The 19,138-nt window shown below is 40.0% G+C and overlaps 1 protein-coding gene across 1 annotated transcript in view; it reads right to left on the reverse strand.

Moving 5' to 3' along the window:
* The window catches only part of LOC128057493 (ATP-binding cassette sub-family C member 4-like), a 213,842-nt gene that overhangs the window by 22,062 nt on the left and 172,642 nt on the right, over window positions 1-19,138 (reverse strand). Inside the window, 2 exon segments of the mRNA XM_052649910.1 lie at window positions 2,293-2,382; window positions 9,871-10,026. Of these exon segments, the coding sequence (XP_052505870.1) occupies window positions 2,293-2,382; window positions 9,871-10,026 (246 nt within the window).

Consider the following 19,138-nt stretch of genomic DNA (forward strand, 5'->3'; position numbering starts at 1 on the left):
CCCATGGACTGCAGCCCACCAGGCTCCTCCATCCATGGGATTTTCCAAGCAAGAGTATCGGAGTTGGGTGCCATTGCCTTCTCCGAATTAATTCACTAGGTCACTAATAGAATTTGATCCCGGAGTTTTAACGTCTAATTGAGTACTCTAGGAAAAGATAATGTATCTGTTTGTTCAGGGTTCTAGGGAAATAGATAAAATGAAGACGTGTCACATTATATTGTTGATTTTTCATCATCATCAATACATACTTTTTTTTCTTTTTTTAAATATAAATTTATTTATTTTAATTGGAGGCTAATTACTTTACAATAGTGTATTGGTTTTGCCATACATCAACATGAATCCACCATGGGTGTACACATGTTCCCCATCCTGAACTCCCCTCCCTCCTCCCTCCCCATACCATCCCTCAGGGTCATCCCAGTGCACCAGCCCCGAGCATCCTGTATCATGCATCGAACCTGGACTGGCGATTCATTTCACATATGATATTATACATGTTTCAGTGCCATTCTCCCAAATCATCCCACCCTCGCCCTCTCCCACAGAGTCCAAAAGACTGTTCTATACATCTGTGTCTCTTTTGCTATCTCGCATACAGGGTTATTGTTATCATCTTTCTAAATTCCATATATATGCATTAGTATACTGTATTGGTGTTTTTCTTTCTGGCTTACTTCACTGTATAATAGGCTCTTTTCATCCACCTCATTAGAACTGATTCAAATGTATTCTTTTTAATGGCAGAGTAATACTCCATTGTGTATATGTACCACAGCTTTCTTATCCATTCATCTGCTGATGGACATCAAGGTTGCTTCCACATCCTGGCTATTATAAACAGTGCTGCAATAAACATTAGGGTACATGTGTCTCTTTCAGTTCTGGTTTCCTCGGTGTGTATGCCCAGCAGTGGGATTGCTGGATCATATGGCAGTTCTATTTCCAGTTTTTTAAGGACTCTCCACACTGTTCTCCATAGTGGTACTAGTTTGCATTCCCACCAACAGTGTAAGAGGGTTCCCTTTTCTCCACACCCTCTCCAGCATTTATTGCTTGTTGACTTTTGGATAGCAGTCATTCTGACTGGCGTGAAATGGTACCTCATTGTGGTTTTCATTTGCATTTCTCTGATAATGAGTGATGTTAAGCATCTTTTCATGTGTTTGTTAGCCATCTGTATGTCTTCTTTGGAGAAATGTCTGTTTAGTTTTTTGGCCCATTTTTTTTATTAGGTCATTTATTTTTCTGGAATTGAGCTGCATAAGTTGCTTGTGTATTTTTGAAATTAATTCTTTGTCAGTTGCTTCATTTGCAATTATTTTCTCCCATTCTGAAGGCTATATTTTCACCTTGCTTATAGTTTCCTTTGTTGTGCAGAGTTTTTAATTTTAATTGGGTCCCATTTGTTTATTTTTGCTTTTATTTCCAGTATTCTGGGGGGTGGATCATAGAGGATCCTGCTGTGATTTATGTCAGAGTGTTTTTGCCTATGTTCTCCTCTAGGAGTTTTATAGTTTCTGGTCTTATGTTTAGATCTTTAATCGATTTTGAGTTTACTTTTGTGTATGGTGTTAGAAATTGATCTAGTTTCATTCTTTTACAAGTGGTTGACCAGTTTTCCCAGCACCACTTCTTAAAGAGATTGTCTTTTCTCCATTGTATATTCTTGCCTCTGTTGTCAAAGATAAGGTGTCCATATGTGCATAGATTTATCCCTGGGCTTTCTATTTTGTTCCATTGATCTATATTTCTGTCTTTGTGCCACTACCATACTGTCTTGATGACTGTGGCTTTGTAGTAGAGCCTGAAGTCAAGCAGGTTGATTCCTCCAGTTCCATTCTTCTTTCTCAAGATTGCTTTGGCTATTCGAGGTTTTTTGTATTTCCATACAAATTGTGAAATTATTTATTTTAGCTCTGTGAAAAATACCGTTCATTGGTAGCTTGATAGGGATTGCATTGAATCTATAGATTGCTTTGGGTAGTATACTCATTTTCACTATATTGATTCTTCTGATCCATGAACACAGTATATTTCTCCATCTATTAGTGTCTTCTTTGATTTCTTTCAACAGTGTTTTATAGTTTTCTATATATAGGTTTTTTCTTTCTTTAGGTAGATATATTCCTAAGTAATACACACATTTTTAAGTGCACACATGTCATCAGTGTTTTCCTAGGAGGTAAATGAAGTCAGTGAAACTGATATGCTCCCCTTAATTATCTGCAATGCTCTAAATGTAAACACACAGATACTGATGCTAACAAGTTACTATTAATAAATTACCTCTTCTAAGGCATTCCACAGTTCGTTATCCATATGCTCATTAAAGGGATCCAGATTTTTCCTCATTGTTCCAGTGAATAAAGCAGGTTCCTAAATACCCCAAAATAGTGAATGTTATTACCTTAACCTTTTTTCGTTTTATTCCAATGTGTACAGAATGTCAAAATTAAAATGCAAAAACATCTAAATTCATTAATTATTCATAATAAAGTTGAAAACGTATGTTTACAAAACAGTATCTCTAAAATAATTTTCCATTGTACATAATGTGCTATAAAATATCTTCTGGACTACTGAACACTAACAGAAGAAAGTGTTGAAAGTGTTTTCATCTTAAGGAAAAAACTGAAGACAAAGGAAGATTTGATTTTTTTTTTTTTAATACTACCCTGGCAATAAATATCTGCTTAAACACTCACACAAACTGAGGAAATAATTACACGAGAAACTTAACATCAAGATCTACATAAATTAACTGTCAATGCTGGTATGACTGGGAAATACCAACAGCATGATTAGTAGAGGTTTATGCCTCAAAGCAAACCATTAAATATTTACACATTAGCACTGAAGAATAAACTAGGCTATTTTCCCCACTGGTCAGACTGTCTTCTAGGATCTGGAATCTCTCCACATGTGTGAAATGAACATCCCCACATGTGTAAGGGGAACGTCAGCTCCTAGGGTCTGCAGCACCTCTGTCCATGGAGAGATCATCTCTGATTTTGGCATCAGCTGGTCCCCACGTTCTCTCACCTGTGTGTCAGGGAGACCTGCCTCACAGAACCTCGTTACTAACTGCAAGGCCAGGAGGACCTGAAACCCACCGTGACCTGTGTCATGATACTTTAAATCATTCTTCCTATTCATCTGCTTCAGGAGGAGCCATAAGCAAATCACTCTAGAAATATATGAGTCCTCAGGTTCAAGAGAGAATCCTGTACATAAGCTCATGTAAGCCATTTACATTTTCTTCTGGAAGGCTCTAGTAAGCCAGATCATAAGAATATGGGCAGCAGTGAAGCGCCCAATAAGCTCCTTTCAGTGAAGAGGACAGGACAAGGGAATGCACTCATGTGGGAACAAGAGGAGACCTGACTCTTCCACAAGTGCCTGGAACTTCTCCGAATCACCACATTCAAATCCCACCTGGCCTTGGGGCTGGACTTTCCTCCTCACTTCACAAAAGCCTGAGAGGAAAGATGAAGACAGATATTTCTTTCCCCTAATCATGAGGAAGAATGATACTCAGGAAGCCTTCCAAACCTTCCTTTAATATGGTCTCAGTTTTAAGTCTGGTGAGAGAGAAAAGAAGACAGAAAACTCAGGGTGTGCCACCAAAAAAGAGGTATCTCTGAGCAAATCCATAATTAAAAAAACATAAAGGGAGATTTATGCACACAAAGTTGATTAAGTGGCCCATATGCCTCCAAAGCAGTGATGGGATGAGCCTGGGAGGAAGAGAGACCACCATGGAAGCTCTGTGCTGCTTCCAGGATCACAGGGACCAGGGATCCAGGGAAGATGGTGTGGGCCTGGCTCAGCTAAGAGAGGCAACTCAAAGAAACAGCACTGGACTCACCCCCCGCAAAGTCTGCTCTCAGCTTCCTAAGTTCCCTACATTGGGGTGTTAAGACACAAGCATCGATGCTTCCTACTCATTTGGAGGGGAGAGGAATGTAAGATTTGCACTTAGACAAGTAAATTCTAGTAACCAAACTAACAGAATTTCTCCACCTCTGCAGCTAGCAAGACACTGTAAAGACAAAGGGCTCTTGGTTGGGGAGGGATAAGATTTTGAGTATCTTCTCCTAAAACATATTAGCCCATGACATATAAGTGCATAAACCCATTTCTAAATTGATATTTCCAAATGAGGGACAGAGCAAGAGGAGTAGTATCTTCTGGCTTTGTTCTATACTTATTCACTCTTGCTATGGTTTGGGGAGTCCTTTCAAGTGGGATGGTAGGAAAAATGGGGAAAATATATAATGAGTACAATACAGCTGAAGAATTGAAGCTTTTGAATTGTGGTGTTGGAGAAGATTCTTGAGTCCCTTGAACAGAAATGAGAGATACAGGCCCTGTCCTCAAAGAGAGAAAGAAAATAGTCAAGAGTGTGGGGAGGGCTGAGAAAAAGGCTAGAGGTCTTGGTGAGGGATTGGAAAGAGTTTGTACAAGGTGATAGTCAGGAAAGAAGCTAGTGGGAGGAAAGCCAGAAGTCAAAATACAAAAAAATTTTAGTCTGATTTCTTGCTCTTGGTGGAAAACGTTATATACAGTTCTCTGTTATGCCTTTCCCAAAAATTCCTATTGTGTTTTTTTGTTTGTTTGTTTGCTTTCATTTTCTGTTTCTTGGCTTTACTATTCATATTTATGTAAACAATTAAGTTTTTATTATTAGACAATAAATATAAAGAAAATCACCAAAGACCATGAACACATAAACAGAAATTAAAGAGTAAAGTCATTTCAGAAGGTGTTACTCTCTTACTTAAGTAGAAATAATGCCCAAAAGGCCAGTGCCCTGATTCTTATGAATAATAACAGTTCCTGATGACTGAGCATTCCTAAGAATGAGACATGGAAACAAACATTATCTCACTAAGTTACATCTTCACAACAAATCTGTGGGGCAATGATTTCCAGGCTGGGTTTAAGAATGAGGACGTTGAAGCTTGGCAGCCAAGTGACATTATCAAGGCCCCACAGTTGATGAGGAAGAGCAGGAATAAACTCCGGGTCACTGACACCTGGTCTACACTCTCAAACATTCTAGCCCTCTCTGCCTCCTGAATGGCTTCCTGGGAATCTTTACACATTCCAAGCTCTCTCCAGATTATTTCTCTTTAATCAACCAACACTGCACCTTGGAGACAAAGGCATATAAATTGGAATCTTCATGGATACAAAGCTAGCACTAATTTGTAAACATGCTCTCTGGAGAGAGTACCTAGAACATGCTCAAAGGAAGGATAGAAACCAACAGAAGAGAACTACAACATGCTGATGTCAAGGTATGTTTAGTCTTTGCTCAGATGTGCTTCCAAATATTATTGGCAGAGCCAAGAATCATCTAATGTTATTTATTTACAGAGTTATTTTATGTACACAAGCATACAACTTTTTCCTATTAAGAAACATTAAAAAGAATGCAGGGCATGTTTCGAAAGCTTTGTATCCAAAGATATGAAAGGACTTTATAGACATGCCCTTTATTTCTACTAACTAATCTCACATGGCCATTTCAGAGATGAGTACCATCAAAACATAAAACTTGGGAATCTAAGCTCATTTATTTTCTATTGTAACCACAAGTAATAAATCTAATAGCCACAGGAAATCTTTAAATATGGGGACTATCCATTTTTCCTGAAAGGGATACTTTTGGGAAAAAAATTTTTTAATTGTGATAAAATACACCTAATTTTGCTAGATTAACCACTTTAAGTGCACAGTTCAGTGGTGTTAAATACTTTCACATTGTTGTACAGCCATCACCATCATCCAGCTGCAGATCTCCTTTCATCTTGAAGAACTGAAACTCTGTACCCATTAAACAACAACTCCCCTCTCCTGGCCACTCCTGGTACCTACCATTCTATATCCTGTATCCATGAATTTACTATTCTAGGTAACTCCTATTAGTAGAATCATACAGTATTTGTCCTTTGTAAATGACTTATTTCACTTAGCTTAATTTTTTCAAGGTTCATCTGTGCTATAGCATGTGTCAGAATTTTCTTCTTTATTAAGGCTGAGTAATATTCTACTGTATGTATGCGCACCACATTTTGTTTGTCGATTCATCTCTCAATGGACACTTGGGCGCCTCCACCTTTTTGCTGTTGAGAATAATACTGCTATAACATGCATGTTCCAGTATCTCTTCAAGACCTTTCTTCCAATTCTTTTGGGTTTATACTATAAAGTAGAATTGCTAGGTCATATGATAATTCCATCATTAACTTTTCAGAGCAACCAACAAGTTGATTTCCATAGTGGTTGCATTATTTCACATTTCTATCAGCAATGAACAAGGGTTCTAATTTCTCTACATCCTTGCCAACACTTGTCATTTTCTTTTTTTCTCTCTCTTTTCTTTGATAGCAGACATCTTAAGGGGTGTGAGGTGGCATTTCACTAGAGTCTGAAAAGAGTATCTTGGTTTAAAAATTCCTTAGAGTAATTCCAAGTATTTTCGAGGTCACGGGTAGGTAGCAACAGCTGCACCCAACTCCACATTCACCTTCCTTTGGGTGCCATGTTGTACATGCTTCCTGATAAACAGGTATTTCAAGACACACTGCACCCACATTCCAGGAAGCCCATTTGCCTGGCTCATTCTGTCTCATCTCCTCTCTGTTTCTCATCTCAAGAGGATATTTTTCTGAGCTTCCTTTGACAGGCAGATGATTACTAAGTATATAAATAAAAACTCGATTTTTTTTTAAATCAGCAAGCCTGTCAAAGCAGAGGGCAGGATGATAGATGAGGACACAGGGCCTATGTTCCCCTTGGCTCTATACCTGGAGGATAGTAATTTCTCAGTAAATTTCACAGAATTATGTTGAGTGAATGAACCACAGGAATGATAGGAGTGTCTACCATGCATATAATCCAGTCTCCAAAACTCTCCCTGAAAGTTATACTGCTTTATGAAGAAGAAGAAAAGAAAACAGAATCAGAGCCCAGGAAGAGATGGCCAACTCAACACTCCACCATCACAGCAGGCACATATGGGTCTACATGAAACGCTTCATACTCATTGACCTATTTTATCCTCACAACAGATTGAGGGGGTGATACTGTTATCTGCCTTGTAAGACAGAGAAAACCAAGGCACAGAGACAGAATTCTGAGTCCCCTGCTCTTCCTCACTATTCTGTATTGCCTCCAAATTGTCAAAGTCTCCCCAAAGCATCTGTATATCCTATAATTCTCAAAGCCCTGCAATTTCATGGAAAGTTCTCCAAGGAGATAATCACTTTTTAAAAGATGTCCTGGTTTCCCACAACAAAATTACATCTGTAAGACAAGACAAGGAGCTGACTGTGGCTCATCATGAACTCCTTATTACCAAATTCAGACTTAAACTGAAGAAAGTAGGGAAAACCGATAGACCATTCAGATATGACCTAAATCAAATTCCTTATGATTATACAGTGGAAGTGAGAAATAGATTTAAGGGTCTAGATCTGATAGATAGAGTGCCTGATGAACTATGGAATAAGGTTCATGACATTGTACAGGAGACAGGGATCAAGACCATCCCCATGAAAAAGAAATGCAAAAAGGAAAATGGCTGTCTGGGGAGGCCTTACAAATAGCTGTGAAAAGAAGAGAGGATAAAAGCAAAGGAGAAAAGCAAAGATATAGGCATCTGAATGCAGAGTTCCAAAGAATAGCAAGAAGAGATAAGAAAGCCTTCTTCAGCGATCAATGCAAAGAAATAGAGGAAAAGAACAGAATGGGAAAGACTAGAGATCTCTTCAAGAAAATTAGAGATACCAAGGGAACATTTCATGCAAAGATGGGCTTGATAAAGGACAGAAATGGTCTGGACCTAACAGAAGCAGAAGATATTAAGAAGAGGTGGCAAGAATACACAGAAGAACTGTACAAAAATGATCTTCATGACCCAGATAATCATAATGATGTGATCACTAATCTAGAGGCAGACATCTTGGAATGTGAAGTCAAGTGGGCCTTAGAAAGCATCACTATGAACAAAGCTAGTGGAGGTGATGGAATTCCAGTTGAGCTATTTCAAATCCTGAAAGATGATGCTGTAAAAGTGCTGCACTCAATATGCCAGCAAATTTGGAAAACTCAGCAGTGGCCACAGGACTGGAAAAGGTCAGTTTTCATTCCAATTCCAAAGAAAGGCAATGCCAAAGAATGCTCAAACTACCGCACAATTGCACTCATCTCACACGCTAGTAAGGTAATGCTCAAAATTCTCCAAGCCAGACTTCAGCAATACATGAACCGTGAACTCCCTGATGTTCAAGCTGGTTCTAGAAAAGGCAGAGGAACCAGAGATCAAATTGCCAACATCCGCTGGAACATGGAAAAAGCAAGAGAGTTCCAGAAAAACATCTACTTCTGCTTTATTGACCATGCCAAAGCCTTTGACTGTGTGGATCACAATAAACTGCGGAAAATTCTGAAAGAGATGGGAATACCAGACCACCTGACCTGCCTCTTGAGAAATCTGTATGCAGGTCAGGAAGCAACAGTTAGAACTGGATATGGAACAACAGACTGGTTCCAAATAGGAAAAGGAGTACATCAAGGCTGCATATTGTCACCCTGCTTATTTAACTTATATGCAGAGTACATCATGAGAAACGCTGGACTGGAAGAAACACAAGCTGGAATCAAGATTGCCGGGAGAAATATCAATAACCTCAGACATGCAGATGACACCACCCTTATGGCAGAAAGTGAAGAGGAGCTAAAAAAGCCTCTTGAAGAAAGTGAAAGAGGAGAGTGAAAAAGTTGGCTTAAAGCTCAACATTCAGAACATGAAGATCATGGCATCTGGTCCCATCACTTCATGGCAAATAGATGGGGAAACAGTGGAAACAGAGTCAGACTTTATTTTGGGGGGCTCCAAAATCACTGCAGATGGTGACTGCAGCCATGAAATCAAAAGACGCTTACTCCTTGTAAGAAAAGTTATGACCAACCTAGATAGCATATTAAAAAGCAGAGACATTACTTTGCTGATTAAGGTCCGTCTAGCCAAGGCTATGATTTTTCCTGTGGTCATGTATGGATATGAGAGTTGGACTGTGAAGAAGGCTGAGTGCCGAAGAATTGATGCATTTGAACTGTGGTGTTGGAGAAGACTCTTGAGAGTCCCCTGGACTGCAAGGAGATCCAACCAGTCCATTCTGAAGGAGATCAACCCTGGGATTTCCTTGGAAGGAATGATGCTAAAGCTGAAGCTCCAGTACTTTGGCCACCTCATGTGAAGAGTTGACTCATTGGAAAAGACTCTGATGTTGGGAGGGATTGGGGGCAGGAGGAGAAGGGGACGACGGAGGATGAGACGGCTGGATGGCATCACAGACTCGATGGACATGAGTCTGAGTGAACTCCAGGAGTTGGTGATGGACAGGGAGGCCTGGCGTGCTGCGATTAATGGGGTCGCAAAGAGTTGGACACAGCTGAGCGATTGAACTGAACTGACTAAAGACACTTATTAATAAAATTCATGTTTCCCTATAGGAACCTCTCCAGCAATAAACAAACCATTTATCCTTCTGTTCTCAGAATTGTGTGATTATCAGTGAATAAAATTGTGGAAACTGAGGAAGTCTGAGTCAAGAAATCTATCTCAGTAAGTTATTAAATCACATACACAGAAAACTAACAAATGAACAAAAACACAAAACCTGGTATCTTATGAAAGTATCTGTTGAAAATACCTGCTGCTAAAAAGATGTTCTATTGGGAAAAAAAAAGGATCAACTCATTCACTTAATTTGAAAAAAAAAAATCAATTAAAAACACTTAAACTTAGATACCTTATAAAAAGAACATGTGAGAATGCTCTGCTGTGCATACCTGAAGTGCAACTGACATTTTCTTCCTTAAATCATGCAGTCCAATGCCAGTTGTCAGGATTCCATCAATATAAATGCCACCTTCAGGTTCTGACAATCGAAAAAGGGCAGCAATGAGGGAACTTTTTCCAGCTCCTGTTCTTCCCGCGATGCCATACTGTAAAGAGAGCCAGAGGGGTGAAGGATTAACAGGATACACAAAACCCAGGAGAACCTTGACTGTTGAAAACAAATTTTTAAAGTTCTATTATATATAAAGAGTAGTCTATAAGCTTCCCAGGACTTTCCTGGTGGCTCAAACAGTAAAGTGTCTGGCTGCAGTGCAGAAGACCCAGGTTCAATCCCTGGGTCAGGAAGATCCCCTGGAGAACGACAAGACAACCCACTTCAGTATTCTTGCCTGGTGAATCCCATGGACAGAGGAGTCTGGCGAGCTACAGCCCATGGGGTCACAAAGAGTCAGACATGACTGAGCAACTTCATAAGCTTCTCAAGCATGGCCCTGCTGGCATTTTGGACCAGGCAATTCATTGTTGAGGGTTGGGGGCTTGTCCTTATATTGTAGGATGATTAACAGAAGCCATGAACCCACTAGACACCAGATGCAACCCCCAAATTGTGGCAACCAAAAATGACAGAAATTCACAAATGTCCCTGATTGAGATTAACATCATCCCAAGAATACACAACATAAACTATAGTGATCTTCATTCCTTCTAAAAATGTCAGGCAATTTTATTCAGATTTCCCTGAATAAATGTTTAATATGCTGAAAATTGTTTGTTTTCTATAATTATCATATAAGGATCAGAAGGGGAGAACAGAGGATGAAATGGTTGGATGGCATCACTGACTCAATGGACATGAGTTTGAGTAAACTTTGGGAGTTGGTGATGGACAGGGAGGCCTGGAGTGCTACAGTCCATGGGGTCTCAAAGAGTTGGGCATGACTGAGTGACTGAACTGATCATTATGTGGTATGTTAAAGGGGGAGACAAATATGTGTATGCAGTGTGTGTGTGTGTGTGTGTGTGTGTGTGTGTGTGTGTGTGTGTGTGTGTGTAACTAACATTCATAAGTAAAGGAAGAAGACCTAAAAAATAATCTGCCTGCAGTGAAAAACTAGTAGTCTCCTAAGTGGTCCATAAGAAGTCAGCTTTTAAATTAGTTTTATTCCTACTCCCTGGATAATTTGACCTTGAGTATTACATGGGTAATTTTACAGAGATGTCTACAAGTCAAGTCAGAGTGTTATACACAAACAAGTGCTCACTTTCTGTGTTATTTATTTAAGAGGAATTATTCTTTGGTAGAAAAATGAAATCACTTCCTGATATTAAATATCTTAATTATATTCTATCTCAAAAGGAAACATCTTCAAATATAAAATGCAGGTCTCAGTCTTGAAAGAGGCCAGTAGACAAAATTTCCATAATGAGATCAACAATGATACAAATAACGTTTGCTATTTACATGGGACCTTTCATCAGAGCAGTTCAAAAGGGATTTTATCAATACATTAATACTTACAACTGAACCTTGGAAAGACACATGTCAGGTGTCAGTCTATTTAATAAAACCAAAGCAGAGAGAAAGTAAATGCACTAACAGTAAGATTAAAGAATCAGTACAATGTAGGGTAAATGCTGGTGGCTAGTGGTTTAGTCGCTAAGTCGTGTCCAACTCTTGCGACCCCATAGACTGTCGCCTGCCAGGCTCCTCTGTCCATGGGATTCTACAGGCAAGGACACTGGAGTGGGTTGCCATTTCCTTCTCCCACGTAAAATGCCGGTGTGGAATAAAACTGCATTCAAATATATATGCAGAAACTGGCCGTTTTTACCAATGAATTTTTAAGTGAAAGAAAGTATTAGTCAATCACTTGCGTCCAACTCTTTGTGACCATATGGACTGTAGACTATCAGGCTCCTCTGTCCACGGAATTCTCCAGGCAAGAGTACTGGAGTGGGTTACCATTTCCTACTCCAAGGGATCTTCCTGACCCAGGGACGAATCCCAGGTCTCCTACACTGCAGGCAGATTCTTTACCATCTGAGCCACCAGGGAAGCCTAACTGCAAATTCTCTAAAGGAAGCTTTCTAAGAGATGATTTCATCTCTATTTAAAATCTGGAATTGATGATAGTGTAAGATATGTTTGGATCATTTGTAAATCAGTAAAGTTTTAAAACTCATGGCCTTAAAAAAAGAACTACTAAATCTTTCTGAGCAATATAATCAGAATGCTTGGAAGATTTCATGTTTTCTGATTTGAATGCGTCTAAAGTCTCAAATCTTAGTCTGTCAAATCAATCATGGCATTTCAAAAATGAATTTATCTTTATAGAGATTAAACATAAGAAAAGTGGGTTTACCTAATTTTATTATATTTTTAATATAAATTTCTTTATTTTATTTGGAGGTTAATTACTTTACAATATTGTATTGGTTTTGCCATACATCAACATGAATCCGCCACAGGTATACATGTGTTCCCCATCCTGAGCCCCTCTCCCTCCTCCCTCCCCGTACCATCCATCTGGGTCGTCTCAGTGCACCAGCCCCAAGCATCCAGTATCATGCATCAAACACCAATAGAGTATAATTTTATTATCTTATAAAGATAATACAATGACTATAAGACATTTTATTGTTGTTCAGTCACTCAGTTATGTCTGACTATTTGCGACTCCATGGACTGCAGCATGCCAGGTTTCCCTGTCCTTCACTATCTCCTGGAGCTTGCTCAAATTCATGTCCATTGAACTGGTGATGCCACCCAATCATCTCATCCTCTGTCATCCCGTTCTCTTTCTGTCTTTAATCATTCCCAGCATCAGGGTCTTTTCCAGTGAAATGGTTCTTCACATCAGGTGGCCAAAGTATTGGAGCTTCAGCTTCAGCATCAGTTCTTCCAATGATTATTCAGGGTTGACTTCCTTTAGGATTGCCTGGTTTGATCTCCTTGCTGTCTGAGGGACTCTCAAGAGCCTTCTCCAGCACAACAGTTCAAAAGCATCAGTTCTTCAGTGCCCAACCTTGTTTGTAACCCAACTCTTACATCCATACATGACTACTAGAAAAACTATAGCTTTGACTAGATGGACCTCTGTTGGCAAAATAATGTCTCTGCTTTTTAATTTGTTGTCTAGGTTTGTCATACCTTTCCTTCCAAGGAACAAGCGTCTTCTAATTTCACGGCTGCAGTCATCATCCATAGTGATTTAGAGCATAAGAAAATAAAGTCTATCACTGTTTCCATTATTTACCGATCTATTTGCCATGAAGCAATAGAACCAGAGGCAATGATCATAGCTTTTTGCATGTTGAGTTTTAAGCCAGCTTTTTTCACTCTCCTCTTTCACCTTCATCAAGAGGTTCTTTAGTTCCTGTTTGCTTTCTGCCATTTGGGCGATATCATCTGCATATCTGAGGTTACTGATATTTCTCCTGGCAATCTTGATTCCAGCTTAAGCTTCATCCAGCCCAGCATTTCACATGCTGTACTCTGCATGTAAGTTGAAAAAGCAGAGTAACAATATACAGCCTTGAAGTACTCCTTTCCCAGTTTTGAACCAGTCCATTGTTCCATATCCAGTTCTAACTGTTGCTTCTTGATCTGCATACAGGCTTCTCAGGATGTTTTGTACCTCATGTTAAACTCTAATTCATATAATATAGATGTGCCATTCTCCTCATGCAGGCAGGTCGTAGTGTGTATATATGTGGCTCATCTGTTCTGTGTACAAGCAGGCCTCAAAGATATTTTGTATTTGCCTCCAGACCACCTCAACAATGTGAATATCAAAATAAAGCAAGTTATATGAATTTTTTGTTTCTCTGTGCAAATAAAAGTTGTGTTTATACTATATTGTAATCTAATGAAGTACAATAGCATTATATAAGGTAATAGTACATACCTTAATTTCCCATACTTTATTGCTAAAAGAATGCTAACCATCTGAGCATTTATAGGGTAACATTAAAAACCACTGATCACAGATTAGAATAATAAATATAATAATAACAAAATGGTTTGAAATATTGCAAAAATTATCAAAATGTGACAGAGACATGAAGTGAGCAAATGCTATAGGAAAAATGGTGCCATTGTACTCGCCTGACAAAGCATTGCCATAAATGTCCAATTCTTTTTTAAGTATTATCTGTGAAGCACAGTTAAACAGGTGTGCCTGTATTTCTGTGTGTTCTCACACAGAAATCAACACACATCAGGACACAGGTGAGGACTGATCTGTGAGAATGTGTGTATGTTCCCGTGTTATCAGCTCCACTGTAACTGACCCATCTATGCAAACAGGAATATCTGTAAAGTTTAGGCAAATAGACTGAGATATGTTAGGGCACCGAGGACTGCTCATGACCACAGGACTGTGAGTTCCAATCTCCAGTGAAGAGAACTAAAAAACCAGGGGACTTCCCTGGCATTCATTCCAGTGGTTAACATTCTGTGCTTCCACTGCAGGAGGCATGGATTCGATCCCTGGTCAGGGAACTATGATCGCACATCCTGCATGGCCCCAGACTCCCCAAAAAAGAAAAAACCCAAAGAAAACCTGACTTTGATTATTCCAGAGTTCAGTCTTCAAAGCTATAGTCTGAATGTCTTTTCTGAGTAACCAAAGGGTTTTACCAATTGCCCATGGAGAGTGTCACCAGTATCAGTAACCTTACATTCTTCAATCTAAAGACACTTGGGGGCTTCCCTGGTGGCTCAGTGGTAAAGAAGCTGCCTGCCAATGCAGGAGACATGGGTTCAATCCCTAATCCAGGAGAATCCCACATGCTGTGAAACAACTAAGCCTGTGCACCACAACTATTACGCCTGCGCTCTAGAACCCGGGAACCACAACTGCTGAGCCAACATGCCGCAACTATTGAAGACCTTGCACCCTATAGCCCATGCTCTTAACAAGAGAAGACACCACAATGAGAAGCTCACATGTGGCAACTAGAGAAAAGCCCAAGCAGCAACAAAGACCCCGTGCAGTCAAAAATAAATAAATAAAGAAATAAAATTATAAAGACTCCTGAAGAAAATCTTCTGTTATTGGCTTTGCAATGGCCCCTTTCTGTTTTTCCAACCAGGTTGGTCTCTGATGATGACACAACTTATTAGACACTTGCTTTCAGATCTCCCTTCACACATCAAACTCAACATATTCAACACCCAATGCCCCACATAAAACAACCCCTTCATTCATCTTCCTTACTTTATTCTCATTTCTTCTTTCCCAGGATCACAGTGTTTAAAAAATAAATTAAACTCCTTAATCATGATCAGTGCAAATGAATTTAAAAAGTAAATAAATGCTAGCTATAGCCCAGCACTCTGAAAAAAAATTCTTAAAATCATATTTTTACTTTCTAAGCTGCTGTATGTGTTCTTTTTGATGTTTCTGTATTTTTTTTGTATGTGTTCTTAAAGACACAGTTCACATATTTAAGCAAAATGAGATTAATGTGAACATACTGTTATATGAGTTTTCATTCAGTATTTCATAAAAATATTTATTTTACTGCTTTCATAATATTATGGTCATGTGATCATTTATTTAACAAATCCTCTACTGCTGGATATTTAGGCAGTGTCAAATAGTTAGCTACTATAAATAACTGTGTTAAATATCCCTGAAGCTAAATCTTTGCAAAAAATCTTAAGCATTTCCTTCCCATAAATTCTCAGATTTGGAACTGCTGAGAGTCAAGTATGAACCCCTTGGACAGCAAGTATGAACCCCTTGGACAGCAAGTATGAATCCCTTGGATAGCAAGGAGATCAACCAAGTCAATCCTAAAGGAAATCAGTCCTGAATATTCATTGGAAGAACTGATGCTAAAGCTCCAATACTTTGGCTACCTGACACAAAGAACCAACTCATTAGAAAAGACGCTAATGCTGGGAAAGACTGAAGGCAGGAGGGGAAGGTGACGACAGGATGAGATGGCTGGATGGCATCACTGATACAATGAGCATGAACTTGGGCAAACTCCAGGAGATGGTGAGAGACAGAGAAGCCTGGTGTGTGTCAGTCCATGGTGTTGTGAAGAGTCAGACACAACTAGGTGACTGAACAACAACAACAAAGTATGAACATTTTCAGAGGAAGCTGTTAAGCTGCTAACCCGCCCTCCAGAAGTATGATACCATTTCTTACTCCCGCCCAGTTCCCTGCACACTCACAAATCCGGGTGTTATAGCTTTGTTTTAATCTACATCAATTTGATTCCAAAAAGTGGCATCATTTTCTCACGATGTTTTACTGGAGGCAAAACAGCTCCTGACTCCCTACCTCCTGCACCTGCCCACTCTGGTCCATGTGCTCTCAACTTCTCAGACTAAACTCCCGAATGCCAGCTCAGCATCCAACACTACACCCCAGGATGTCTCTTCTACAAAACTGTCTTCTCACACTTCATGTACATGAGTCAGCTTCCTTGGCATCACTTGTTAATTGTGAGGGTTAAATGTAAAAATGTGTGTTACACCCTTGGTAGTTCATTTTCCTGAGTGCTTTGCCGGTGTCCAGGTCTTCATTCACTGGATCAGGGCATCATGCTTTTGCTTATGCTGGTCTCACCTCCTGGAATGTCTTTCACATGCATTTCCACCTGCTGAAACCCTAACCACACACCACTAAGTCTGTCTCACATGCCTAATTCCTTGAAAATGCTCTCCCTGTCCCCTCATGTGGGCTTGCTCCAACTCTAGCTGATGTTATGTCATTTTATATAAACGTCTATAAAAATTGTGACCTCCTTCTAGCTTACAAAGTTAATATAGCTATTTTCTTGTTTCTTCAACTAGACTGTGTACATTGACATCAGGATCTGTATTGGATGTAACTTTTTCTTATTTGTATTACTTGTGGTGTCCTGAGACAAAGAAACTTCCACTGGGAGATGAGATTTTTAACTCAGGCCAGAGAAATTTATGGAAAATCTATTACCATATTATTTAGGTATAAGATAAATCATACAGAGACAGACACAGCAGATGGATCCTATACCCATAAATACAATTTCAAATGGCCAGTAGCTCATTTTCATGGGACAGACAACACTTTCTGCAATGCAAGTGGTTATGGTCATTTTACACCCTATGAAAATGATGACCATTTTGTCCAAGCATTTACTCTGGGTGCTTTACATGTCTTATGTTGTTTAAGTTGTACATCAACCCTACAGTTTACATCGTATCACTTCCATTTTGCACAAGAAAAGATTGAGGCTTAGATGACTTAGTCTGTCTGAAATATCAGAGCCCATAAATAGCAGGATGGGACCCAAATCCACGTCTTTTGGCCTCTTTTCCATCTGCTGATGGGACTCTTTATCACCTGGATAGCCTGACACCTTATCATGTCCCTCTGTGTAGCCAGAACACAGAGTGGGGAGAGATGTAGTTGCAGTTAAAGAAACAGGCCTACCATAAAGAACTTACAGTCAGAGAGTTAAAGCATGACATGGACACAAGTGTATATGTGAACAGGAGCAAAGAGGGTACCTGAGGTCAGGTGGACCTGCTGTCAGCAGAAAGAACCAGTACCCACAGCCAGATTGAGAGAGAAACCTGCAGCTAACTGGGACACATGATGCCTGGGGAACAGGCCAAACAGACCTCATGCACTGCTTGGGGAAGCAAGACTCATTTTTTATCCCATCAGGTGGTGAAACAGCCACACATACACTGCTGCACTGGGCTGTCTCTGACTCCAGGTCCAGACAGGGCTGAGCCTGTGGGAAATCCCTCCAGTCCCTGCAGGAGGCTGGTGTGGGAAAGGCGGGACAGCAGAATGAAAAATGTCTGTGATGGAAGACAGACTCCACTGAAAAGGCACAAATAATGCAGCAGAATCACACAGTATTAGATTACAATGTAAAAGTGCAATTTATAGAGCACAAAGGTAAGGAAATCTAGTGGCACAGAATATTCTAGAGCCTCCTGCTCAGTCACAACAGAGATTTGGGAATTCTTGAGTTCAATTTCAAACTGTCAAAGCACATTTCATGGGAATCACAGGTTATCACTCATCAAAAACTGCCCATGAGAGGGAAAGGAGGAGGTTATGTTCAGATGCAATGCTGAGTCAAGAGGTCTGGGTGAGCCTGAGACTCTGAGTTTCTAAGAAGCTCCAGGAGATGCAGGTGCTGCTGGCTCTGGTACCACAGTTTGAATCACAAGGAATTAGGAAGCCAACAGGGGAAGGGGGACAATCTGAGAGTAAGGAGAGTGGTCTTTAAGAAAATATTATGTAAAAAAGGAGAAAATGTAAGAAACTAATACATTTGCACATTATAGCATGGTCTACTAAGCATCTGTAAAAATGTATCATCCAAATAATAGCTGTGAGCAAAAACAAAGCAAAATCAATTTACCTCAAGAGCTGGAAAATACTTTATTGCCAAGGATTCTCTAAAATGATCAAATCGACCACAAAATCATCTAAATGAAAAATGTAGCCAGTTTTCAGACTCTAACCAGGAAGTCTAGGGTCTTATTTACTTCATGTTGGCTTTTATGTTTGGCTGTTCTGGGTCCTGATTGCCTGGGAAGAGCTGTCTCTAGTTGTGATGACTAGGGGCTACTCCCTGTTGCAGTGCACAGGATTCTCACTAAGGGGGCTTCTATTGATGCTGAGCAAAGACTTCAGTAGTTGTGGCACATGGGCTCAGTAGTTGTGGTGTAGGGCTTAGTTGCTTTGCAGCATGTGGAACCTTCTCAGACCACGGATTGAACCAGTGTCCCCTGCATTGGCAGGCAAATTCTTATCCACTGCACCACCAGGGGAGTCCTCAGTTCAGTTCAGTTCAGTCGCTGAGTCCTAGTTCCTTATTTTTACTTGCTATTTCTTCTGTGAATTAAAATCCTGCATCAGTTCAGTTCAGTCATTCAGTCATGTCAGACTCTTTGCGACCCCATGAATCACAGAACTCCAGGCCTCCCTGTCGATCAACATCTCCCAGAGTTCACTCAAACTCATGTCCATCGAGTCGGTGATGCCATCCAGCCATCTCATCCTCTGTCGTCTCCTTCTCTTCTTGGCCCCAATCCCTCCCAGCATCAGGGTCTTTTCCAATGAGTCAACTCTTTGTATGAGGTAGCCAAAGTACTGGAGTTTCAGCTTTAGCATCAGTCCTTCCAATGAACACCCAGGACTGATCTCCTTTAGGATGGACTGGTTGGATCTTCTTGCAGTCCAAGGAACTCTCAAGAGTCTTCTCCAACACCACAGTTCAAAAGCATCA

This window comes from Budorcas taxicolor, chromosome 12 (genome assembly GCF_023091745.1).
Source record: "Budorcas taxicolor isolate Tak-1 chromosome 12, Takin1.1, whole genome shotgun sequence".
Taxonomy (NCBI): domain Eukaryota; kingdom Metazoa; phylum Chordata; class Mammalia; order Artiodactyla; family Bovidae; genus Budorcas; species Budorcas taxicolor.